At 42.3% G+C, this 26823-nt stretch overlaps 1 protein-coding gene across 1 annotated transcript in view; it reads right to left on the reverse strand.

The window, feature by feature from the left end:
- Pgap1 (post-GPI attachment to proteins inositol deacylase 1) overlaps positions 1–26823 on the reverse strand; it is a 69248-nt gene that overhangs the window by 13912 nt on the left and 28513 nt on the right. The window contains exons 13-25 of the mRNA XM_087902456.1: positions 23749–23826; positions 21694–21769; positions 19409–19482; positions 19260–19311; positions 18592–18658; positions 18077–18185; positions 17172–17210; positions 11690–11783; positions 8149–8239; positions 6878–7075; positions 5239–5374; positions 2351–2401; positions 1586–1773 (exon numbers count right to left, since the gene is read on the reverse strand). Coding sequence (XP_087758582.1) covers positions 1586–1773; positions 2351–2401; positions 5239–5374; positions 6878–7075; positions 8149–8239; positions 11690–11783; positions 17172–17210; positions 18077–18185; positions 18592–18658; positions 19260–19311; positions 19409–19482; positions 21694–21769; positions 23749–23826 — 1253 coding nt within the window. The remainder of the gene's footprint in view (positions 1–1585; positions 1774–2350; positions 2402–5238; positions 5375–6877; positions 7076–8148; positions 8240–11689; positions 11784–17171; positions 17211–18076; positions 18186–18591; positions 18659–19259; positions 19312–19408; positions 19483–21693; positions 21770–23748; positions 23827–26823) is intronic.

Below are 26823 nucleotides of genomic sequence, written 5' to 3' on the forward strand. Positions count from 1 at the left end.
CATGGGTAAGATCAAGGACAAAACCCATGTGATCGTCTCGTTAGATGGGAAAAAAATCTTTGAGAAAACTCAGTGTCCATTCATGAAAAAAGCCCTAAAGAATCCAAGGCTAGAAAGATAAACAAGTCAGCAAAGTAAAGGGCAGACATAACCAATCAACAGCGAACTTTACACCAAGTGAGAGAAAAGCTGCCAGGGCTTCTTCTGAAACCAGGACAAAGGCGTCTATTCTGCTGTTCTTATTCGATATAACGCTCAAAGTTTCAGTCAGACCAATGACGCAAGAAGACGAAATAAAAGGGATAAAAATGGAGGAGTCAGTTATCCCTATTAGTAGGAAATATAATCTTATACTTAAAAGTTCCTGAAAATTCCAGTAGAAAACTCTTAGAGATATGATAAACACTTTCAGCAAAGTAACAGACATGGAGACCAACAACTGTTTCTATGTCTGTAGTGAACATGCTGAGAGTGACGTCATAGACACAAAACCAACGTCTATTTCTGTGTCTGTAGTGAACACGCTGAGAGTGACATCATAGACACAAAACTAACGTCTATTTCTGCATCAGTAGTGAGCACGCTGAGAGTGATGTCAGAAAAACAGAACCACGAACAAACAGCCTTTAAAAAGTCAACAAAATACCTAGGAATTAACCAAGGAGGCTAAAAAAATCTCCACAATGAAACCTATAAACAACCAAAGACAGAAACCAAGGGAACCCGAGAGGATTGAAACACCTCCTACGGATCAGCAGGAAGAATACTGTAAAAATGGTTCTTTATACAAAGCAGCCTACGGACTCAAGCTGATTCTGGTAAAATGCCAATGGACGCCACAGAGCCTTCTTGTGCTTTCGTATCTGTTTCTTAAATTTCACACACTAGAGAAAACATACTCCTTTTTCTGAGTCTAGTTTACTTCACTTAAGACGATACCCTCCAATTCCATCCATTTTCTTGCAGACAACACAGTTTCGGTCTTTATGGCTGAATAGTGCTCCACTGTGTGTGCAGACATGTTACATTGTCTTTATTCATTTACGTTAATTACCACCTAAGCTCGTTCATAACTTAGTAGCCGTTGGTTCATAACTGCTGAACCGAGCAACTGCAGACAGCCCTGCTGTGCATAGATCCTTTCGCTCAGGATCGCATTGGCTATTTGGAATCCATCGTACTTCCAAACAAATTTTACCACTGCCTCATTTAGCCTCCTTGGTTAGGTTTATTCCTAGGTATTTTACCGAGCTTTTTTTTTTTTAGACCGTTTGTACACAGTCCTGTTGGAAAGAGGAGGGGACCAATGGAAAAGAGAAGCTGGGACAAGAGAAGGTGACCTCCACCGAGTAAGAGGCATGTCTGAAAATGTCACAACCAAACTCATTATCTTGTATACCACACATAATAAAAACAGTTTCTAAATTAAAAAAAAAAAAACCAAAACTTTTGTTGGTAAAAAAAAAATGCAAATCGCTTCCTTCGGCTGATTTTTAGAGACCATTATAATCAGGACTTCAGAAAGGCTCTATGGAGAGAGCACTAGTGTCTAACCACACAAGCGATACTTCCATAAATAACGCACCTAAGGTTCTTTAACCAGTAGATCAGCGACGGCAGGCTGAGCAGTACCACCCAGGTCAGCAGGTTAATCACGGTGCCGTGCATGCGCAGACTGTCCTCGGCGTCCTGAGCAGACAGGCGGAGACTCTGCACCGACGAGTCTTTGTGGTGGTTGGACTTTTTCTCACTTCTTCTCGAGTGCTTGGGATTCTAGGAAGCAATCCCATGAGAATGTCAAGCCAGGGATAAACAAAAAAATAAGTTCAAGATATCACTTAGAATCAATGACAGTCAACTGCTTGACTCAATCATCTTTTATTACCAACCATAAATAAAATACTGAAGTTAGTTTGTGTGAAGTACTTTAAAATTGTTATTGCCACTAAAGTTTATTCTTTTTGGTTTTATTTGAGATGAGATCTTGCTATGTTGCCCTGGCTGATCTCAAACTCGGAGGTTCAAGCTATCTCCCTTGCTTCAGCTTCCTGGGTGCATATGTAACCATGTCCAGCTACATTTCTGACTAATCTTTTTATTGCTAGTAATAACACAAAATGTACTTTTTAACAGCAAAGCGGTGAAGGTAGCCCAGGAGCAAGTTAAGTAGAACAGTTCAAGTCTACTTTACTATTCCTTGACTTTACTTAAAGTTACTTACGATCACAATTCTTTTTAAACACTGTGAAATCCTAACCCCCGCCCCCGCGACTTCAAAACACAACAATAAAAATCCCAGACACCTATTTTTCATGAACTTTCATATCAGTGCTTAGGAGACAAAGCTCACCACTGGCTGGCTGCTCCTAAACGCCGTGAGGCTGGCTTGCAGATGGACAACCTTAGGAAGAGAAGATGACTTTAACTTTACATGTATTTGGAACAATAGATTTTTTTTTATAAGAAAGCATGAAAACTAAGAAGCATTATAATATGAAATTTTAAAAAATATAAAAACGGAGCTGGAGAGATGGCCCAGTGGTTAAGAGCACTAACTACTCTTGCATAGGACCTGGGATTCCTTTCCAGTCCCCACAGGCCTCGAGCCACCAGCATTCCATGTCTGGAGTTCTGATGCCCTCTTTTGGCCTTAATGAGCACTGCACATACAGGGCAAACAAAACACTCATACGCGTAAAATAAAAATAAGCAATAATGAACACATAAAAAAATATAAGCAACCAGGCCTCATTTGAGCCTTTGAAAACAGTAGTCTAAGAAAGCTAACTCATAACAGATGCTAACTTAAGGACTTAAAAAGAAAAACGCAAAATAGAAACAATACAAACTTCCAGAATAGGCAGAGACATTTTAAATCCTGTGAACTTATGTTTCAATAAGGGCTTGCCTATAGCAATCTTACAGGCCTCATAGATAAAAAGTTTAATTATAGTCAATATTATATGAAAATGTTCAATTATATGTAGTGGTAAAATACCTATAGGACTTTGAGAAAATTTTATAATTTATTGTTTCCCTTGAGTTAAGTATCTGAGGGCCTTTTGTCTAGTGAGTTGGTTTTTTAAAAATATCTAGTCAAGTTGGATGGCGATACAGTCGGTGACCCATATTGCAGCACCGGACGGAACCCTCCATGGTCCAAATGAGGAGCAGAAGGATGAAGAAAATGAAAAAAGAAATCAGGACTGCGATGGACGCTATCACCCACTGATATAAGGGGACTGATCTAATGAGAGTTCACCAAGGCCAGTTGGACTGGAACTGAACGAGCACGTGATCCAACCAGATTCTCTGAATGTGGCCGGATTCTCTGAATGTGGCTGGCCCAGAGTCTTTCTGAGAAGCCATTGACAATGACACTGGGACTAGTTTCCTCTGCATATACTGGATTTTTGGGATCCAGTCTGTTTGGATACTCACCTTCCTGGACCTGGAGGGAGGGGGGAGGAACTTGAACTTCCCACAGGGCAGGAAACCCTGACTGCTCTTAGGGACGAAGAGGGAGGAGGAGAGGGAGTGGAGGGAGTAGGAGGGTGTTGGGAGGAGGGGCAGAAATGGAAACTTTTATAATTTAATAAACTTTAAAAAAAAAGAAAAAAATATCTAGTCAAAGAAACGGAACCTAACCATATCATTTATAAACGGAAGTAGCTTAGACACGTCCAGATTTACAAAAGTGCTCTTTAAAAAACTGAAAATAACCTACAGTGTGTGTGTCTTAGTTTAAAAAGGGGCAGACAGAGCCTTGATAAAGAGGAAAAACAATGTCCAGGGTGCTGTGACCGCCCACCCACATAATCAACACAGTGTGCTGTGACCGCCCACCCACGTGATCAACACAGTGTGCTGTGACCGTCCACCCACGTGATCAACACAGTGTACTGCGACCGTCTACCCACGTGATCAATACAGTGTGCTGTGACCGTCCACCCACGTGATCAATACAGTGTGCTGTGACTGTCCACCCACGTGATCAACACAGTGTGCTGCGACCGTCTACCCACGTGATCAATACAGTGTGCTGCGACTGTCCACCCACGTGATCAATACAGTGTGCCGTGACCGTCCACCCACGTGATCAATACAGTGTGCTGTGACTGTCCACCCACGTGATCAATACAGTGTGCTGTGACCGCCCACCCACACAATCAATACAGTGTGCCGTGACCGTCCACCCACGTGATCAATACAGTGTGCTGTGATCGCCCACCCACGTGATCAATACAGTGTGCTGCGACAATCCACCCACGTGATCAATACAGTGTGCTGCGACCGTCTACCCACATGATCAATACAGTGTGGTGTGACCGTCCACCCACATGATCAATACAGTGTGGTGCGACCGTCCACCCACGTGATCAATACAGTGTGTTGTGACCGGACTGCCCACCCACGTGATCAATACAGTGTGCCGTGACCGTCCACCCACGTGATCAATACAGTGTGCCGTGACCGTCCACCCACGTGATCAATACAGTGTGGTGTGACTGTCCACCCACGTGATCAATACAGTGTGGTGTGACCGTCTACCCACGTGATCAATACAGTGTGGTGTGACCGTTCACCCACGTGATCAATACAGTGTGGTGTGACCGTCCACCCACGTGATCAATACAGTGTGCCGTGACTGTCCACCCACATAATTAATACAGTGTGGTGTGACCGTCCACCCACACGATCAATTATCCAGTGTGCTGTGACGTGATCAATACACCACACATGCAGCCTGTCACCTCCCGGATCCCCTTCGAGGCTGTTCGTTTATGCAATAAAATCATCACTGAATTGTTACCATTGCCTTCGAGTCTTCGGCAACACATGTCCGTATTGGCTGACATGCTGATAACTCAATTAAAACTAACTTTTCCTTTCCCTACTCGTGTGAAAAGTGTGAGTGAGTAAATCTATTCTGAAAAGGGTTTAAAAAGTTAATACTCTTAAGAATAAAAAGTGACCTAAAATAGATTATATCTTCTCCTCTTGTTTTAACCAAAACCCCAACTCAGACTAAATATGTCAATTCTATACTTAACTAAATATAAATTAAATAACCAAGATGTAAAAAAAAAATTAAAATAAAACACCCTTTACACCAACTGACATACTAGAGAGTTGCATTCAGGAGTAATCATAATTTTTGTTAATAATGCCCATGGGGCATTCTATAGGTGCTGAATACTAAGCCCAGGGCCTTCTGGCTTTACTGAGCCGACATACCTTAAACACATAGTACAGGTAAGACAGTAGTATGGCGAAAGCCCCACAGGTGGTCCAGCTCACTATGAGAAAGACAACTGTCAACACAGGCAAGTCTGGGGACATCGCCTTGACATCTTTGGGAAGTTCAGCAGGTCTAGAATAAAAGGAACAAAGTTTTCTTTTGAAATCCAGCAGCTCACAGAAGAGGAAATCGATGTATCGGCCAAGGGCCACCAGAGGAGCATCCTGAGTCACGACCGTGTATGCTAGGCCATAGCCAGAACACAGATGCATTGAGGAAACTGTAAAATAAGCTTCAAGTAAGGTATATGAAGCAAAGTGAAACAAATGCATTTTGTACTTGGATCCCGGTGTCATCCTCAAGATTCTTCCTAACGTATATGCAAATATTTCAAACTCTAAGAAAGTCTGAAGTTGGAACCGTCTCTGGATGAGCATTTCCGGTGGAGGGCTCTACCAGCTCCTCAGCTGGCTATTAGTATACGAGGGACACAGAGCAAACCATGAACCCAAACTGTGTCCAAAACAAACACAAAGGAAACATACCATGTCTCTCAGCAAAGATGAGAGGGGACAGCAGCTCTACACACTGTGACGATTGCTTTCATGGTCAGTTGTATTACGCCTGGAACTTGTACCAGGAAAGGAACGGGCCAATTATTTACACATCCTGTGTCAGGCATGCCCAGTCCTTCCTCCTGGGAGCCTGGGGTCTCACTGACAGAAACCTGAGATCCCCCTCCAAACGGTGAAGGAAACAGCAGCATCTACGACCTCCTGTGTGGCGCGGGAGAATTGTCTGTATTCTGTCAATCATGTTTTAAATAAACGCTGATTGGCCAGGCAGGAGGTGTAGGCGGGAAAACCAGACAGGAAGTGGAAATGATGCAAGGAGAGCAGGAGAATTCTGGGGAGGAGGAAGTTGATTCCTCCCACTCCTGTCCAGACCACCGAAGCAGCAGGATGTGAGCTGCCCCACTGAAAAAGGTACTGAGCCACATGGCTAACATAGATCAGAAAAATGGGTTAATCAAGATGTGAGAGTTAGCTAATAAGTAGCCAGACCTAATGGGCCAATCAGCATTATAACTTATAGAGATCTCATGTGTGATTTTTCTCTGGGACTAAACATCTGGGGGGCAGGGAGGGAAAGAAGCCCAAACAAGCAGCCCCCACCCCATGTTACACCCGTGTGACAGGAGGAGTCACCCAGTCACCCGGCTTGGCGGAGTCAAAAGAAAACTAGATTGGGGTTTTACCAGCAAAGCCACTCGTACGTTTAAATTCAAACTGCCTTTGGGCCTGGAATACAACCGGGCTGTTTTTAGGGCCTTAATCCATCAGATGGTAAAGGCCAAGACTGACATCTCCTGCCGTTAAGTTTGATAACAGAAGTCAGACTCTTTACAAAGTAAGTGACAACAAAAGCTTGTAAGGTTTCCGAGTGGAATCTGTCTGCACATACATATGATTTCGGGCTTTGTCCCTCCTCTCTCCTCCTCCTGACCTCTCCAGTGCTGAGGGCCAAGCTCAGGTCCTAGCACACACCAGGCACAAAGCTCTTCCGCCAGGCTGCACCCCAGCCGCAATGTTTTCTCCGCTAGGAGGAGGAAGAACGCTTTGAACACGACCGTACCTTTTGAGAGCCAGCCACAGCGACGAGAGGAGCTGCACAGACGTGGAAGAGAGCAGACCACTCCAGTATGCGGTGCAAGTCCCGAACAGAAAGAGAATCAAGGACACCAGAGGGAAACACATACTCTGACTGGTTAGAACGATGGCGTCTAATTCCGGTAATAGCACCGCATCCCATAACTCCTTAAACCATTTATACCTGGCAAATGGACAGAGGGAATCATAAAATAGAAGCAAAACAAACCAAAATGCCAGCCACTAGTGTTTAACTTTTTATTTGAGATGTTTGGCCATCTGTTAGAAGCTTTAAAGGGCTAAGATAGTTTGCCAAATATATTAAAAACAAATCTTAATTATTTTTCGTCTGTTTTTCAGATAAGCGCTTATGTAGATGAGACTGGATTTGAAGGACAGCTCCTCCTGCCTCTACGTTCTGCGTGCTGAGATTACAAGTGTGTGCAAGCATGCATGGCTTTTACTTCATTTTCTTCTATGTGTGTGCATGTGTGTATGCGTTGCGTGCGTGTGCATGTGTGTATGTATGTGCAGTGTGCATGTGTAAGCGTGTGTGCGCGAGTGTGTGCTGCGTGCATGGTAGCCAGAGGAGGATACTGAACACCTTCCTCTACAGCTCTAAGCCTTACTCCCTGAGGATAGATACGGTCTGTTACCGAACTGGTGGTTTGCCGTTTCAGCCAGCAAGCTCTCGGAAGCCGGCTGTTCTTGGCCACTCAACGATGGGGTTTTACAAGCAAACACAGCCACAACCGCTTTTTCACAGTTTCCACAGTGAGTACTTTTACCAAGCAAACTTCCCAGGCCTCGGCTTGTAATCCTTTAAGTATCCGAGACCAAGGGACCTGGAAGCTACCTTACTCCTATCAATCACAGAACTAATACAGTCTTTCTGGTTTAAAGTCAGGAAGTCAACAGCTATTTAGAAAGACAGAAAAAAAGAAAAAAATTACCAAATGTGAGAAAATCAGTAACAAATATTAACCTGGTTAAAGTTTAAGCTTTAGATTTTTAGATACATATAATATATAATTACTTATATATAATGTCTGAAATTATATATAATTTTATAAATGATCACATTACTGGGAATAAATGTGAATAGATACATTGGGCTTTTTTTCCCTAAAAGTTCCAGTTTAATTAAAAAAAAATCAATTGCCAAATACATATAAAAATTCATACTACATTATGGAATAAAAACATGATTATCTTACAAACAGAATTAAAATCACTATCACAGATAATAAAACTTACCCCAACAAAAACTTAATCATAATCACAAAAGGGTCCACTTTGTATGGTTTGGCCTCTTTATCCAATATGGCTGCATATTCTAAGCAATAACCTGGGGATTAAAAAAATCATTTGCGGGCAATGAAGAAACCATAGGAATTAAGCAAATGTACTTTATCTCTGAATGCCAATGTAACATATAACAGAGAACGGCGCCGCACACCGGAAACTGCAGGGTCTCTCGCTCTACCCCAGAGAGCCGTCCTGGGAAGGGTCACTGTAACCCACACATTTAGTCTTCGTCAAGCAAGGGGAGATGCCAAGGCCAGGGCTTTACAGTGTGTTTCTATAAACAACAACGGGTGACTTTAAGAACAGCTTTATTGAGATACAATTCCTATGCCACAGAATCCATCCATTTACAGTCCATAGACTCAAGGACTTTTAGTATATTTGGTCATGCCTCCACCCATACAGTCAGTCTCGGGACATTTTCATCACCTTAAAGAAACTGCCTGCTTTGAAATTATCCACCATTTGGCAGTCACTGATCTATCTGCTGTCATTCGGGACATTCCTCTTCTGCGCATGTGATATTAATGGAATCCTAGGCTCTGTGATCTTTGTGACCAGCTTCTTTCAATCAATGCTTGCCAAGACCCAACCATATTTTAATATATATATAGGGATTTTGGGGGGTGTTAGGGATCAAATGCAATGAGAGCCGTTGGGCAAGCACCCGACCACTGAGCGACACCCTCGGCCCTTCTTTCTTTTTATTGGTGAACACATCTTTTCAACACCCGCTTTGCTTATTATGAAGAGTACTTCTGTGGACACTTGTGAACATGTTTTTATGTGGATGAAGGCTTTCAATTCTCCTTGGCGTGTTCCTGAGAACAGAGGCGCTGGGTTACATGGCAGCTCTGCCCATCAGCTGAGGAATGGTCTGACTGTTTGCCACGGTTGTGCTGTGCGTGACGGTTCCAATTTCTCCACTTCCTTATTAGCATATCACTTACTGCTCATTCCAGGGGGTACAGTCTGAAAGTGACTTGTGATTTGCATACTTGGAGCACGGAAGGCCTCTTCTTTTGTTTGAGACCTACTCGTACATTTAAATCCTCTCTAGCAGAGCTAGTTTCCGATGTCCAAGCATCTCCCCAGACAGCCCAGCAAGTTCTCTTATCAGTCTGCGGCAACAAAGCAGTACCAAGTCTCTTTCCGAAGACCAGCGTGCATCCTAAGGGCCGGCTGACATCACACTTCCAGACTAGCTCCACCATTACAAGGCTAGGTCTGGAACTCGGAAAACAGCAGCGGCATGTGCTCTCTATAAAGAGCCTGGTTTGCATGTGTGCATGCGTGTAAGTGGGTGCAAACAGGAGTGGAGCCTAAAATGCAAAGGAGACCAAGAGTGAAAAGGGACTGGGGTGGGGGGAGATTACACTGGGTCACATGACACGAAAGGGGGGGTCCCCAAAAGATGGAAGGGGGAGACTAGGGGAAAATCAATTATAATATACTTCCTTTAAAAAAAACCATTATAATATTTAATACTTTGTATCGTATTTTTTTTAAAAAAAGGTCAGTTCTGGGGCTGGAGAGATGGATCAGTCATTAGGAGCATAAGCTGCTCTCCCAGAGGACCGGGGTTCAATTCCCAGCACCCACATGGCAGCTCACAACCATCTGTAACTCCAGTTCCAGGGAATCTGACACCCGCACACAGACATACATGCAGGCAAAACACCAGTATTTTTTTTTAAAAAAAAAAATAGAAAATGGCTGGTTCTGGGGCAGACCCCATTTCTTTCCTCTCCACAGAATACGGGTTAGTGATTAAATATGAACAATAAATTCGCAAAGGCCATTTTCATGAAGTTTCGTGAAGGGCATTACAAGAACGGAGTAGTCAGAAGGTCTGGCGCACAGAAATGGTGAGGAGGATTCCTGGCTTTCTGTAGCTTGGCCTCACTCCTCTCCCCACCTCCTATCTCCTTTGAGACTGTCCAGGTTTAGCCTCTTGGGAATCGTAGTCTGCATCTCTTCAGAGCCGCTCCATACTTCGCTCTGCTGGCTCTGGAGGCTGACTTCTGTGGACAAATGCCTCTGGGCAACAGCGGTGAACGGGAGAGCAGGAAGAAGTGAGGCTAAGATCTCCCCGCCTTCCCCTGTGAGGCCAGGCAGCACTGACTGCTTCTTCTGTCTTCTTCAGCCATGTGGAAGAGTTTTAAAGTGTTTGGTAATGATGCACTGGCTTAAAATGTAGGACAGAAAAGGCTAGGGCATGAGGGAGGAGAGAGAAGGAAAGGGAAGGAGGAGAGGGAAGGGAGGGAGAAAAGGGGGGAGGGAGGAGAGGAAGGGGAGGGAGGAAAGAAATAGGAGGGAAGAAAGGGGAGGGAGGAAAGGAAGGGAAGGGAGAAGAGGAAAGGAAGGGAAAGGAGGAGAGGAAAGGAAGGGGAGGGAGGAGAGGAAGAGGAAGGGGAGGAAGGGGAGGAGAGAAAAGGAAAGGGAGAGGAAAAAAGGAAGGGGAGGGAACAGAAGGAAGGGGAGGGAGAAGAAGTAAGGAAGAGAACAGAAGGAAGGGGAAGGAGGAGAGGAAAGGAAGGGGAGGGAGGAAAGGAAAGGGAGGGAGGCAAGGAAGGGAGGGAACAGAAGGAACGGGAGAAATGGGAGGTGAGGACAGGGAGAAAGGCAGGGAATAAACCAGGAGGCAGCGGGATTAAAGACTGCAGGCTCACTACTGCAGGCCCATGCAACACAAGTGTCTCCGCTGCAGCAGCAGCAAAGGAGAGGGTGTGGACGAGGAGAGAACCCGAAGTCCACAGCGCTAATTGCTAATCCACGCTTTAGAAAATGAGAGGACAGAGGAACATGCTCAACTCCATCCCCAAAATCTCAGTTAGGAAAACCACCAAAGAACAAGAGGTTTTCAATCAGTTACAAGGAGGTGTGGTGGGATTGGGGGAAGTGTGGCTACTACATTTAACGATCAAACTGAAGAACAAACTGCAGTCTGCGGATCTCACCTAAGAGTGTGAAAGACGTTAACATCGCTACCAACCCTTCTCTGTCTTGCCGCCTCCATTCCTTCTGGTTCTTTCCTTTCTACTTCCTTCCTCATCTCCCCTCTTGCTATTTCTTCTTCCTTGTTTTTAGGGATCATTTTTAGGTATATGGGAATTTTTCCTTTTATAAGACAAAAGTACTGAAAATGCCGTAAAGACCTGAAGGCTGGTCACAAAGCCACACGCCATCCTGGAGTTTCCAGGAACAGTGGCGGTGGTTAATCCTAAAAACTTTCTTATTATGCCGTCCAATTCAGCATAATTTAAATATATATGACCCTGGGAATAAAGTCAAGTGGCAGTTCTTAGAACACACAAGATCTAGTTTTGATCTCCAGTACCAGGAAAAGCAAAACCAAACGAAATCCACAGGGAAGATGCCACGGAACCAAGAGTGGTGCCACGGAACCAAGAGTGGTGCCACGGAACCAACAGTGGCTCTACTTTAGCATTGAAAACAAAGCTAACTTTGACGGTGTCAGCACTTTTACCTGTTGAGAAGAGAGAATATAACTGTCCTCCATAAGCAAGCAGGATGCTAGAGACCACGTAGGCGGGAAAAGCTCCACCGTGAAATCTAACTACCTAGAAGACAGGCAGACCAAGCGTCAGCTACGGAACATCGATGCCGCTGAAACTTTCCCACAGGATAAAAAGGTTATTCTTCACTTTGCACTTTCCCTGGCTGGGCCACACCCTTATTTCTAGCAAGGAGCATTGAAACTCTAAGGAAACAAACATTAATAACGAATAGCGTCATAGACACAGCGGAGTTTCTCAGCACAGGCGTAGATGAATCCCCACGCCACACGGTATTTCCATGGCATCTTTATTGAGCACCCAGGGTTCAGGGAAGATGCCTGACACCTTGTATGCATTATCTCAAGCTCTTCAAAAGTGATTTTCATCCCTATCTTATGTACAGAAGAATTCAGGTATGCGGAGCCCCGTACCTTGTACCACTACAAATGTTTTAGTGGTTAGCTTACTTCATCTGTGTGCTTATCAATAAATTGGGGGCAATACCAGTGCTTGCAGGTGGTTATAGAGATAAGGTACAGCCCCTGGTTAGAGTAGTTAGAACGCTAACTCTCTCGAGACAAGCCATCAGAAATCCACAGTGGCCATTATGAACCGTCTCTAAATGAGGAAATCCCGCGACACTTGAACTTAACGTAGCCTAAGCTCACAACCGTTATGTTCCAGGGCTTCAAGAGGACACACCCTGCTTATGGTAGATGGTATTAAAAGAGATGTTAAGTAAATGGCTCCATTGGCATATGGTAATTAAGCAAAATGAGAGGCTTGGTTGTGATATTTTTATATAGGCGAACTCAGCACCTCTCATAATGCTAAAATTAATCTAGCTTCAAGTTTTCCTCCGTTCCACGGAGTCCCTTCATAACGCACAGTATCTGGTAACCTGATAACAGCCTACGGAAGTCGAAGCCTAACACAAAACAGTGCATGAAACTTCAAAAAGCGCAGTATCTTCCTGGTTTTTGCAGTATTCTTTAAAGCAGGCTTGCTGGGTGTTTAGAGTTTCGGGACTGGAGGAGGCACTTCACATTCACAGGTATCTTCTCACGTCCCTGCCCCCCAGGTCCTCTGAAGGGGTTTCTTCCCCGTTTAGCAGGCAAAACAGGTTTAGGTTCAGAGACCAAGAGTCTTCTGCGGTTAGAAATGTTGATAGGGAAGAGGCATCCAGGTCAAAAGAGATCAGGAGATGAAGGAAATACATAGCGCATGCTCAGCTTACAGCTTTAGTGGAAGGCAGAGAAAAACGAAGAAGGCAGAAAAGGCCATTTTTCAGCCAATCAACCTAAACAATATTCACTGCTGCTAATGTCAAAGGAAAACGTAAAGAACCCTCTGGTTATAGAGAGGAGAAGGAAAGCTTGCGTGTGGCCACACAGGGGGCTAAGACAGCAGCATCCCTGCCAGCATCCAGGAAGGGCACCAGGGGTCTCATCGAGCTGGAAAGTCTATTAACTACAAACCGACCCTCCTGGCAAGATACGCTCATCTCAGGCATAGTGGCATGGTCGTTAGGGGGTCAGTCGGCGGCCCTCGGACTGGATCTGAGGCCCACTCTATAGAAGGGAATTAGTCTATGCCTGGTACTATAAAAGCAGTAGACAACCCATGCCTGGGAAGGTCAGAGGCCCAAAGGAGAACTCAGTACTGTTATTTGATGAAGTTGGCATAGTATCAAACTGCCTTCTAAATCCCTACGTTTACACCAAGGACAGAAGCCACTCCCGGCTTCCGTCAGAAAGTGCGGTGAATGGCGGTGATTGCAAGGTCGTAACTGACCGGGGCATAAAGCGATAACTGAGGGCCCAGCCTTAAATAGATCACCTGTGTTGTGCCTTATAAGTCCCAGGGAACACCGCAGAAGAGAGAGGGAGTAAGAATGGAGGAGCCGAAAGGCAGGAAGAAGTGGGAAGGTCACACCGTCTTCCAGACACGACACAAGGATCGCAAGCATGAGCTCACGGCAGCAGTGAGAACTGTACTTGGCCTTGTCCTGTGCAAGACTGGCCCTGCCAGTCGGGGGGGGGGGGGGGAATCATGGGGCCCTGCCTCTTACTGATGAACTACTGGCTACTTCGAGGTTCTGGCAAGGGAGGAGGTATTGTCTTGAGTTGTGTACCCAGGGGTAACCCCAACAGGTTCTAACGGACAGCTCCAAACCCAAGGCGTACACATGGCCCTAGTTCAATGACGTGAGTCACAAACTAAAGCAGAAGGGTGAGGAAGAGGTTTGTAGGAAAGATGTGGGTGGTTAGTAAGTAATCAGAAACGGCCCAAGAAGATTTAATTCATGAAAAAAAGTAGAAAAAGAATGGTGTCAAGCTTGCCCGCTTGGGCTTACTGCTGGTCCACCCACAATCACAACGGGGCAGAGCAAGCTCATGAACAGATAAGTGGGTAATGAACGTGGCTCATTACATACATAGATCACATATAGATAACAGAATTCTATCCGACGGTAAACAGGTGAAATCATGAAGTCTGCAGGAAAATAATGGATCTAGAGATAGAGCAAGGTGACGCAAACTCAGCAAGATTCGAAGTAAGAGCGCATTTCTTCTCCTGTGTAGATCCTAGCTTGTGATGTACACATTCACATACATAGATGGGTGGAAGCTGGGGAAGACGAGAAAGGGAAGCAAGAGGGAGAAACGGGTGCTGAGGAGGGAGAGGGCGTGAGGGCACGCGTGCCATGAAAACATGGAGAAGACACGGAGGTCACTGTGCTCACAGGCGTGAGGACACGTGTGCCATGAAAACGTGGAGAAGACACGGAGGTCACTGTGCTCACAGGCGTGAGGACACGCGTGCCATGAAACCGTGGAGAAGACACGGAGGTCACTGTGCTCACAGGCGTGAGGGCACGCGTGCCATGAAAACGTGCAGAAGACACGGAGGTCCCTGTGCTCACAAATGAACACTAGGAAACCAGGGGTGTTAGACATGGAGCGTTGTCTTGTTGAAGGTAGAGGATGTACAACCTCTTTCTGTCCAGAAGGCTGGGAAAGAGGTGGCTACTGGCCTGGTGACCTCTGCACTGTCAGTGCAGTCAGGCCTCACTGCCTCCCCGAGACCCGGATGTTTATTTCAGTCAACCTAGAGCTCTCTCCTCCCCAGATTCAGATGTTTACCTCAGTCAATCTAGAGCTCTCTCCTCCCCAGACCTAGATGTTTATCTCAGTCATCTAGAACTCTCTCTTCCCCAGATTCAGATGTTTACCTCAGTCAATCTAGAACTCTCTCCTCCAATAGATCCAGATGTTTATCTCAGTCAATCTAGAGCTCTCTCCTCCCCAGACCCAGATGTTTATCTCAGTCAATCTAGAGCTCTCTCCTCCCCAGACCTACATGTTTATGTCAATCTAGAGCTCTCTCCTCCCCAGACCCAGATGTTTATCTCAATCTAGAACTCTCTCCTCCCCAGATTCAGATGTTTATCTCAGTCAATCTAGAGCTCTCTCCTCCTCCCAGATCCAGATGTTTACCTCAGTCAATCTAGAACTCTCTCCTTCTCAGACCCAGATGCTTATCTCAGTCAATCTAGAGCTCTGTCCTCCCCAGACCCTTATCAGGAGCATTGTTTACTGTGAGCCTGCTTCCTCATTTAATCCAGAGAACCTGTCTGTTTTTATGGAAGACGCTACTTGTGCCTTACAAGAATTTTGATGTAGTCATGTCTTAAGCTTTTGTTGTACACACGGGACTGAGTTAATTATCACATGAAACTTTTCTTCGAATTGCGCTGCGCTTAGATAGCTGTAAAATAAACTACCCGATGTCAGACTCTAATAATTTAAACTCAAACTGTCCACTGAGTTATGGTGAACCAGACTTCCTTTTCCTCACTCTGCTGGCCATGATGTTTGCAGAGACTCCAACTCTGACAATGGAAGGAGACTGGGGAGAGTCACTCTGCTGATGTGGGATGTCCTTCTGTGTATGTGTTGCTTTTCTTGGATAATAAATAAAGCTGTTTCAGTCTATGGCATGGCAGAATGAAGCCAGGTGGGAAATCCAAAGAGACATAAAGAAACAGTAGGCGGAGCCAAGGAGAAGCCATGTAGCTGCAGAAGAAGAAAGACATGCCAGAACCTAACGGTAAAGGTAGGCCTCAGCCTCATGGAGATACACAGATGAATAGAAATGGGTTAATTTAAGATGTAAGAGTTAGTTAATAAGAAGCCTGAGCTAATAGGCCAAGCAGTGTTGTAATTAATATAGTTTCTGTGTAATTAATCAGGTCTGAGCAGTCAGGAAAGGAGCAAGCAGTCCCCACCTACACTCTGCTGGCTCTGGTGTTTGCAGAGATTCCTCTCCTCAACAATGGAAAGGAAATGAGAGAGTTAAGGTGGGGAGGGCAGAGGGGGTTGGATGGGGGAGAAGAATTTACCAAAACAGTTCAAAATGTCGTAGTGACATCTAATAATACTTCGTGTGCTATTTTAAGGAATAAATCTAAAAATACACACATACCAAACAGTTATGTTACACGGGAGCTAATTCTCCTAGATCCACAAACCAAGCAACCAAGGATGAAAGAAGAATGTATGTTTTTCCATTTTGTAACTTTGGACTTAATTAACACAAGTTCTTTATTTGACATTTAAGAAAGCATAGACTTTTGCTCTTGCGACGTTAATACAATCTTACCTTTTAGAAAGGTTTCTATATCTAAATATAAATGTTACTTTGTCCTCTTTTTTAGTATAATCGTCTTTGGTCATTGCATACTATGGAACCTTGAGTTTTCTCATCACTAATCTGAAATATGGGCCACGGGGCTATGGATAAGAGCTGATGTCCACCTTCACTCTAAGCTATGCAAGTGACAAGTCTTTTGCATACTTTGAAAACATGAGAGCAGGACTTATTTTATATTACAGAAAATAATTTTAATTGGTTCCTTAACTTTTTATGAACTAAGTATTTATGATGCTATTTTATAACTCAAATTAAAATTTGCTAGTTTCTTCATGATTTACATAAAAAATTATACATAAACTGAATTTTATTATGCCATAAACTTTACGATAATTAAAATCTAATTCTCAAAAGGTTGTTGTAAGGTTCAAATGAGATAATGCATACAAAAATATTTCCAACTCAATTTTAAGAATTGAATTACAAAAAAGGATTAAATTACAATCATGACCAAGTACAAAATCATCAATATTAACTTATTATCTTATGATTCAAGAAAGTAGTATGTCTGAGATACAAAATACAAAGTTCAAAAAATCAGAGCGGCAATATAAATTTTGTATTAATTTCTATTAATTTCTCTGTCTTAATATTGCATACTTCTCCAAGTTCCAATAATAAAGACTAAAATCTGTGGTCTTACTTAAAAAACTACTAGTTTACAGAAAAAAAATGAAATCCCTTTCAAATCACAAAGCAATAAATAATCAGTCAACTTGCATTAAGTTCTCTTACCTGTCCAAGTATTTGTGGAAAGGAAGTCTTAATTGTCACCTAGTATAAAATAATTGTTTAAAAAAGAGATTAACTTTCCTAAACGCATTTCATGTTTTATTAAATTGAGTACATCTGCATATCTTTTTAAGTATGGTAATTTCTGAACAATTAAACAAGAGATCTTCAAGAATGTCCCAAACCATATTAACTGTCTAAAGAACTGTTTACCATTCTGTATATTTTGTAATATACTTGCTCCTCAACAGTAAAAACTAGAAGTTCTTAAAACCCAGATTTCAGTTTCCCTACAAAGTACTATCCGTGAAGTCCATGAGATGCAAATGAATTCCTTACAGAGGTGCACCTGAAACTTGGCGGGACGGGCAGATCCCACCAGTGTGCTAGCTCCTGCTCCACCCTAAAGACGTGACTCCCATGACAGAATTACTGATGTATGCCAACTAGGAATAAGATATTTCACATTAACGCCACCACCGAAAAGCACACAGATCTTTAGAAAATACAAGAGCCTTAAACTAAGCCAGTACTGGTATAAACCAGTATGCACCATGACTGTTACTATAGTTAACTATACTATATAGCATGGCAGCTAATTAAATGAAGCTCTCCAATTTAGGAAAGATTCTTGATTATGGGCTCTAAAATTTAGAATAACCTTTTCATTATTTTAAAGTTTGGAATATATTCTAATTATTTAGACTGCGAAGCATCCTCTTTTATATGATGCTCACATGCGCATACAGTCTATTTGCAGAAATACTAAAATATGGTAAAGAAACAAAGTGGAAAATATTTAGCAGTTTCATTTCTCATATTTATGGGCTTCTACACCAGCTAATAGAAAAAAGACCTCTGTCTGTCTATAACTAAGCCATACTTAATGACGCAAACATATGTCTTACCTCATACCGACAGTCTGATGACGTGTACATTTTCAACAGCGCCACGTGGCTGTCGTTTTCCGGCTGAGCAACGTGAAGTTTCAGAGAAATTTCTGTGGAAGACGGAACCCTGAAGAGATTACGGAAATATCAGTCCTCAAATATAAAACGCTGGCAGACAGCCAGGGCCTAGCCAGCTCTCAGCACAATACAATGAACTAAAGTAGAGGAAGGGAAACGACAGAGGCATTATCGTGTGTGGACACCTCCATGCACAATACAGTTATTCGGCTTCCCCCTCTAGCATGTGTGGAGTGGTAGGGATAAAGGTAAGACACTCATGCTCAAGCAAGACGTTAAGTGCTCGGTTCTTCAAATAGATTACTGTACATATGTGTTAAAAGGGCATGAAAGACATTAAAGGATGCATACACTGTCCTAAAAGGGATTTTAATAATGCATATGACTTAAATAAACAAGGCACAGGTTCTACTTTAAGACACGGAAGTTTCAAGTAAATTCTTTCATGTACTTACTGTGCAATGGTTAGAGAATCTTCGTAAGACCAGGGAATATGAAGCTTATAGATACTGGTTTTTTCTTCTGTTAAGAAACAAAGGGGAGAAGCATTACTTGAGTGTTACCTTAATGTGTGTGCCAACTCTAAGACTGCAATATACAAACTGCCCGTTTTACAAAAAGATGAGTCACAGCACATGGAGAAGGGTGACCGAATATCAGACTCATAAAAAAAAAAATATTAAAGCAAACGAGTCGTACTAAAAATCCAAAACAGAATTTAAGAGCTCAACCTGAGCCTGCGGCTGTAAGAAAATCAAGATCTACAGCACTTTAACTTTTTTAAAAAATTTATGATTACTATTATGTTTGTGTATAAGACTTGCATGTGAGTCATGGGGGTCATACATTTCTTCCACCTTTACATGGGTTCTGGGAACTGAGAGATCTTTAACTGCCAAGCTTTCTCACCCATCCCCAAATACATAGAACTTTTAAACACATGAATGTGGGTTACTATGAAGAAAGAGTCCAGGATAAATCCCTTGAAAACAGAAACATGTCCCCATGATTATTTATTTGATTTTACTCTATATAAAATACATGAAAGAAAAAAGATGAAATAAACATTCTAGAAACTTCAAAACAACTTGCTGGCTCCTCACATGTAGCGCTACACACTCACCTTTGCCTCCGGAGCACTTGCTCACCACATTGACTTTAAAAGCTTGGTATATCTGATAAAGTTCGACAAAGACAAAAACCCAGAGTTGATTTGTTCAATGAAATAGCAAATGAGGATGAAATTCTTCCTGCTCTATTCAAGAGAATTACCTGTCCAAAGTTCAGCAGCTCTATATTGTAGTACAGGCCGCTCAGATTTAATTTCACCTTCCTTGAAGACAATCCTGTTGAATGGAAAGTACTGCATTACTTAGAGGTTAGAGAATTTTAAAAAATAGACTGATTGCTTAAAAAAGCACTGAAAATTAACTGAATTTTGAAATTAGGAGAAAATTTGTTAGAACATGGTGTGGTCGTGTATGAGCAGGGGTGATGAGCTTTTGAAGCCACCTGTGCTACAGCGGAGACTGTCTAAAACAGAAGTTAACAGGTTTCCACTGCTGATATAAAGGAAGCAAACTGCTAAAAATTAAATTCTCATCAAAAAATGCTAAATAAAACTACTTATAATGACTCTCTGACGTTGAAGGTATTTTTTTTTAAAAGTCAAGTTCTTATTTCCAATTTTAGGAAGGCATCTAAAGCATGCTATTCAACTGAAACAGGAAATTCAGAGTCATTACCTTTGTATTTTCCTGAGCATTTTGTACCCCAAACAGGGATCCAGATGGGGAAAGGGGAATAAAAACCTTAAAGAAAGTTTCCTATCCCTTTCATAAAAGGGATACATGTAACATGTGTATGCATGTGTGTGTGTGCACATGTATGAAGAATGTAGCATATTAAAAGGTACAGTAACCAAGCTAAAAGAGCCCCTAAAAGCCAAAGCTGGAACAACCAAAGCAAGACCACATCTATCACTGTTATAACCCATGAATAAAATATCCATGCTAAGCAAGCACTCCGCCATTGAGCTAGGCCCCCACCCAAAATAAATATTCACTAATCCATACTGTTTTAAAAATAAATGAATAAAAAAGACAGATGAAGCTACTCTATCTCAGAGAGGATTTCAATAAATGGAGAATACAATAGTAATTACTTGCTAAAGAATAAGTGACCCATTGTATGCTAAAATTAATGAGTTGAACATTTTTTCAAATTATTTCCTCCAAAATATTTTTAAGAAATTATTCAGATACCACCTTAATTAACCAAAGGTAAAAATTAACACCACAGTAATTAGATTAACATTGTGCGTGTTAATCGAGGAGGCTGAAGTAGGAGATTTACAAGTTTTAAGGGTAGCCTGCCTAAGCTACATAGCAAGCCATTGTTAACAACAAAACAAAAAAGTAGTATATTTATGTAAGAGGTCAAGATCAGGGAAAGATTGGTAAAAGATATAAAAGAAATCTGTACTCTTTCATAACAACTATGGGTCTAGAATTCTTTCATAATAAAACTTACAGAAACATTTAATTGGGGAATGGAGAGATGGCTCAGTGGCTAAGAGTATTGCCTGCTCTTCCAGAGGACTCAAGTACAATCGGTTCCCAGCAACCACACAGTGGCTCACAACCACCTGCAAGTCTAGTTCCAACTCTCTCTTCTGGCCTTCACAGGTCCTGCACACACATGGCACACATACACACATGTAGGCAAAAACACCCATACACATAAAAACTAATAACATATAGTCATGAATCCTTCATAAGACAGACAACAATCTAGATATACTGGGTGTTTATAACAGAACCAAGCGTGGTTTCCTATGAATAAGCAGAAAAATCAGGAAGACAGTGCTAAAGGCACAGGCACAGAATCAGAAAGAGAAATAAACGAGACTTGTTTATGCAATAAAAATCAAAACTAGTTCTGTGAAAAAAATTATAAAATGCGCCAGTTTTAGTAAAAATTTCACATAATATTCTACACACATAGAAGCGCTTGGTTACTGCAAGTTTATATACACTATGGAAAAATACAGAGGTGATTTGGAATGAGATTGGCCCTCATGGGCTCAGGTGTTCGAATACTTTGTCCCCAGTGAGAGGAACAATCTGGGAAGGATAGGAGGTGTGGCTTTGTTTGAAGAAGTATGTCAGGTAGTCGGGCTTTGAGGTTTCAGAAGCCGGCTGTGATTTCCAGTCTCTCTCTGCCTCCTTCTTTGGGGTCAAGATGTGAGCTCTCGGCTGTTCCAGGCTCCAGGCCTCGGTTTGCTGTTGTCTTCTAATTGTAGACTTTGTTTCCTAAGCTGCCTGTGTCTTTACCAGCAATAGAAAAGCAACAACAAAAAAACCCAGACCTTCTGAGTTCACTTCTGGGGAGCTGACTGCTGGCCCAGCATTTAGCGAGGATCAAACCACTGAACCTGGCTACATACTTTCCCAAGAACTACACTTGAAACATACTAATATTGAATATTAGTGACTGGCAAAATAAATGGGCACTGCTAAAACTATGCTTAAGTATTTCAAAAACGAAATACTTACCAAAGGAAAAAAGATGAGTTACAGGAAGCTGTATGGATCTCGTTTCTTTTTTAAAGAATTCACAGTCTATGAAAAACTGAGATATAATATTAATTTATTAGAAAATACAGAATTCAACTTAGCAAAAAATCTTGACGTTTGTGTGGGGGGAAGAAAGAAACCTTAGCTTTGGAGAAAGCACCATGGATTATACTGTAGCTCTGGCAAGAATCCCTCAAGCAGATGCTAAGCTGAGAAGACTAGGTAAGCAATTTCTCAATCGAATATATTAAATTATCTGAAGGTCATTCTTATAACAAAGTCACTGCAAAGTTGTATTCTAACATTGGGTGTTTATTAAAGAGTGGACCAAAGCACTGAGATGCAAAATAAGTTAAAATTAATTAAGGGTTTAGGGTAATATGTCTCTGAGTACTTTCCTAGTCAAAAGGGGAATGTAACTTTGTTACTTATGATATTTTCATTAAATACTGCCAATTTTAAGTATCTACAGTTTAATTAGGCTATTACAGGCATCTGGAGTCACTCATCTATAGCCAAAGCTGTTTATATGAGAATATCACAGATGAGCCAGCTGTTACAGAAAGGGAAAAATGAGTTCTCACTTATGAATTCATGGGCTTTTTTCAAAAATGGAAATCTAGAATGTTGCATGCCACTACAATTTTTATTTTGACAACATTTTCTTTTTTAGCAACATTTCTAGACACGTGCAGGGAGCCTGCTTCGGCGTTCTGCAGAAGGAACAGCTCCTGAAAGCCACAAAGATGTAAAGAATCACAATGCCACAGAATTATTCTGGCCAGTAGGAGGTGATGAAAAAAAAATGAATGTAACCCTCACGATAGTTAGAAGACAGTTTGCTGTCTCAAAATAATGGACGCCACCAGAGTCCACCCTAGGCTTTCGTGACAACTCCACCTTAGGTGTCTCAGCTATGGTAATACTTCTGCCCACGGATGAACGGTCGGTTGTTTTTGAATTTGGAAATGAGGTGGGGAAGACTTCTACTAGACTTGTCCACATGTGTTGTGCTGAGAAACAAAACCACCACGCTAAGGGCTTACCTTTTATTCCTTCTCACAAGCTAAACAAGAAATCCTCCCACTACAGAGAACAGCCACTCCAAGACTAGAGACCACTTAGTGAACAGGATCATTGGTATTTTACAAAGTTCGTTTGGGTGGATCGTGAGATGGTGAAGTGGCTTGCAAAAGTAATTCCAACCATTGTACCTGAAGGTATTCAAATACTAGAATCTTTTTTTATTGCTTTAAAATTTAGCTGTGCTCTTAGCTTTGCACGGTGAAACAGATCCTGAACCAAGAAAGGCAGAACCCTAAGGTCTCTCTCTAAAATACCTGACATCGGTTTCTGGGCTTCCTGCTGATTTATGATTGCAGGGAATTGCAGCTAAATTCCACACTGTAGTTCACAAACCATAAAGCTAGTAAGGATCTGTATTTATTCTGTATAGCTCACAGGGAGGGGACATTCGAATGACAACACCAGGGGGCTCACCACCCTGGCCATCGCTTTAGATAATCCTGTACCTGTTCAGAAATCATCAAGAAATAGTTTCGCATGAGCATCCCCCGTGCACGCCCACAGAAACCTTAACATGTGTTACCTTACTTCTAGGGACAGATGGCCCCCGTGCGTGCCCACAGAAGCCTTAACAAGTCTGTTACTTTACTTCCGTGGACAGACGGCCCCCGTGCATGCCCACAGAAACCTTAACAGGTCTGTTACCTTACTTCCGTGGACAGACAGCCCCCGTGCATGCCCACAGAACCCTTAACAAACCTGCTACCTTATTTCCGTGGACAGACAGCTCCCGTGCATGCGCACAGAACCCTTAACAGGCCAGTTACCTTACTTCCGTGGACAGACAGCCCCCGTGCATGCGCACAGAACCCTTAACAGGCCTGTTACCTTACTTCCGTGGACAGACAGCCCCCGTGCATGCCCACAGAAACCTTAATAGGTCTATTACCTTACTTCCATGGACAGACAGCCCCCGTGCATGCCCACAGAAACCTTAACACGTGTTACCTTACTTCCGTGGACAGGCGGGACGTAGATAACAATGTGCGACAGAAATGGGTAGTCTTGGAGCCTTAGCGTCAGAGACTGAAAGACAGTAGTGAAGATACAGAGCCCTTTATTTCTGAGGCAGAGAAGACCGCATGTCAAAGAAAAATTATAAAAACTTATTTCTCGATGAGTTATTTTAAAAATCATCTCTTAAAGCACTCACTTAATATGCACGAGGCCCTGAATGTAGCTTTCAGCTTATCCCCGCATTCCCCCCTCCCAAACACAGACAAATCAGGTTTATATCCACATTTACACTCCCGCCAATAATCCTACAAAAGGCAAATTTACAGGAGCTACTATTAAATATAAACCACCTAAAATATTCCTTGAATATCTCTTCACATAGAACAAAGGATGTTTAACATTAAAGCTAACCATTTTGCATAATCATTTCCAAGTTTGGTGTATTAATTGTAATTTGGCTATCTGTTTCAGAGAATGTTATGGTATTGTTTCTATATTTGTGGTAGTAAATGACAAAGAACATTCAAAAGGTGTTAAACGTGGGGGAAAACTTAGCAACTTAATCTCCAAGGACTCGGACTGAGCTGAAATAGCAAAGAGTCACGGGCTAAATACATTCAATCAAATTCATTTAGTACATGACAAAGACACACAGCTAATGATGCATCTTACCAAAAACAACTAACTGGTTTCTACCACAGAAAAATGAAGGCCAGATTTTATAGTCCACATCTGGGGAAGGGACAAGTTGGAGACTAGCCTCTTTAACAATTGCCAAGGTTCCAACCCTTGATTTCTGGATGTGGATGGAGCATCGCAATGAATTAAAAATGTGCACATTAAGAAGTTTCTACAGATGTTGGCTTTCCTAACTCTCTCTCAGAAACACCGACGTGGGCGGCCAGACATAAGCGCAGAAGCTGACAACCTAAGAGCATCTCTCCAAAGGCCTGACGAGATGCCCAACTAAGAAACAAACTCCTAAGTCCTCACGGAAACCAAAGAGTGCTCAAGGTGCCGTGAAAATGACAGCTATAGACACTGGGGAGAGAGCACGAACGAGAAATCCATCAGGAAGAACTGAGTTGCTCCGTGTGGCAATCGGTTCTAAGGGCTCCTGAACACGGATTCTCACAACCGCTGAGAACCTGTAGCCATTTTCAGGAGGACTCCGCCCATTTATTAAGGTACAGTCAGCAGAGGCGCCTTAGGGTGACGATTCTCATGGCATTACTTCCGCTCCAGTGACATTAATGTGCATAACACCTACGGAATATTTTCACTTAATCATTTCAGCACGTTTATTTGTACACCTGTGATGGAGAGAAAGGTTACTGTCTGGTGTGAACACGTCACGTTGTCCTAATCAAGGAGAAAAGTCACACTTGACAGTGATCCCGAAGACTACAAGGCTGGTCATGTGGGGAAAACTAAGCAAACAGTGGCCGCCCGAGACCATTAAGAGCATTTGTATTTGGGCAAAAACTTAGAAGGATGTTTAGGATCTTTGTTAAGTCTCAGCAAACACTGTTTTTTCCTTTAAGCAGGTAACCTTGCCTTCGGGATGGCCTACGCTAGTTTGCTATTTATTGATCAGTCACTTTTGGAAACAGGGTTCCGTGTACTAAGCTGGCCTTGAACTTCCTGTGTAACACATAGACCATGGGCCACCACACCCTACTTTGTTCCTTCATTCTTATAGCTTAGAAGAAAACTGGGCTACCTTAAAAGTCACGAACACATTATATAAAATTTGTTCGCATAATGGGAAAGTTTGTGTTTAGTGTTATCGTAAACTTAGAAGACCTAAGCCTGAAGAATAAGGTAATCTGCTCTTCCAAAAATCACTGTTAAGAGCAGGCGGCTGGAACATCTTGTCTTCTGGCTATCCAGACATGTGATCCCTAACTTAAGAATTTAAGGGGCCTACCCTCTGGTAAACATACTTTTCAGTCTCTGCAGAATTATAGACACATTATTTCCTTATGAAATCTAAACTGTATGAGAGAAGTTCTCATGACACAGGGACAAGCCCTCGCTCCACAACCCTGCTGCCTCTACCTCTCCGCTCTCGTCCTCCCTTCCACTGCTGGAGACTGCGTTACAGGTGCACGCCACACCCAGCTGAGCGGTGCACTGAAAATGCAGGGGCAGAGTGTGATTCAAAAGGTCTTCGGGTATCCGTTTCTTTTGGAAATTATAAAACGGATAGGATGTCCAACTTGGAAACATAAGAGAATGAGAGATGATTCTACAATTAGAGCTATCCTAACGCTTCTGTCTGTCTTGCTTTTGCCTAGAAATTTAAGAAAGATTAAGGATAGATTTTTTTTAAAGATGCTATTGAGTAAAATTGCTTCTTTATACATTTGTTTTACAAATATAAAAATAACTGTTTCCAAATAAATAGAGCGTGAACAAAGCAACTCCCCACCAAAAAACAAAAGTTTTTTAAGAGATTATTCTTCTGACATTATTCATTTTGTAAAGTTTCCCTCTAATAATACAATTAACACAGGGTAAATTGTTTATACAAATTAATATTCCAGCTACTCAGGTGACTGAGGCAGGAGGACCATGTGTTCAAAGCCTATGTGGATATATATATATATATATATATATCTGTATATATAGATATATATAATTTTTTTTAAGGTCAGCAAGTAAACTCAGTGAGACCCTTCCCCATCTCAAAAATAAAAAGCAAAAGGCTGAGGATGTGGCTATGGTGAAGACAAGACTGGACAACGGTGCCTCGTCCTGCCCCCTCAATAGGGATATGAGTGTCAGTGAGAAAAAAAATAACTCAATTGTAATCAGTGGGAGAGGGCTGGGAGCAGCCCGATGTCTGTTTCAAGTCTGAGTTCATTAGAAGAGCGTATTTTATTTTAAGTGTATTCTATTTATGCGAAAAGTGAATCCATCAAACCCAGACAAGACCGTAAATTATAATAAACAAAGTTTGGAAATTAGAACTGACATTATCACCAAACTACAGACTTATTTTGTGTTTCCTGCAATTTATTTTGAGAATACACAAATTAGTATTTGTTAGAGAAGAAGAAG

This window comes from Myodes glareolus, chromosome 27, assembly GCF_982192425.1.
Source record: "Myodes glareolus chromosome 27, mMyoGla1.1, whole genome shotgun sequence".
NCBI lineage: Eukaryota > Metazoa > Chordata > Mammalia > Rodentia > Cricetidae > Myodes > Myodes glareolus.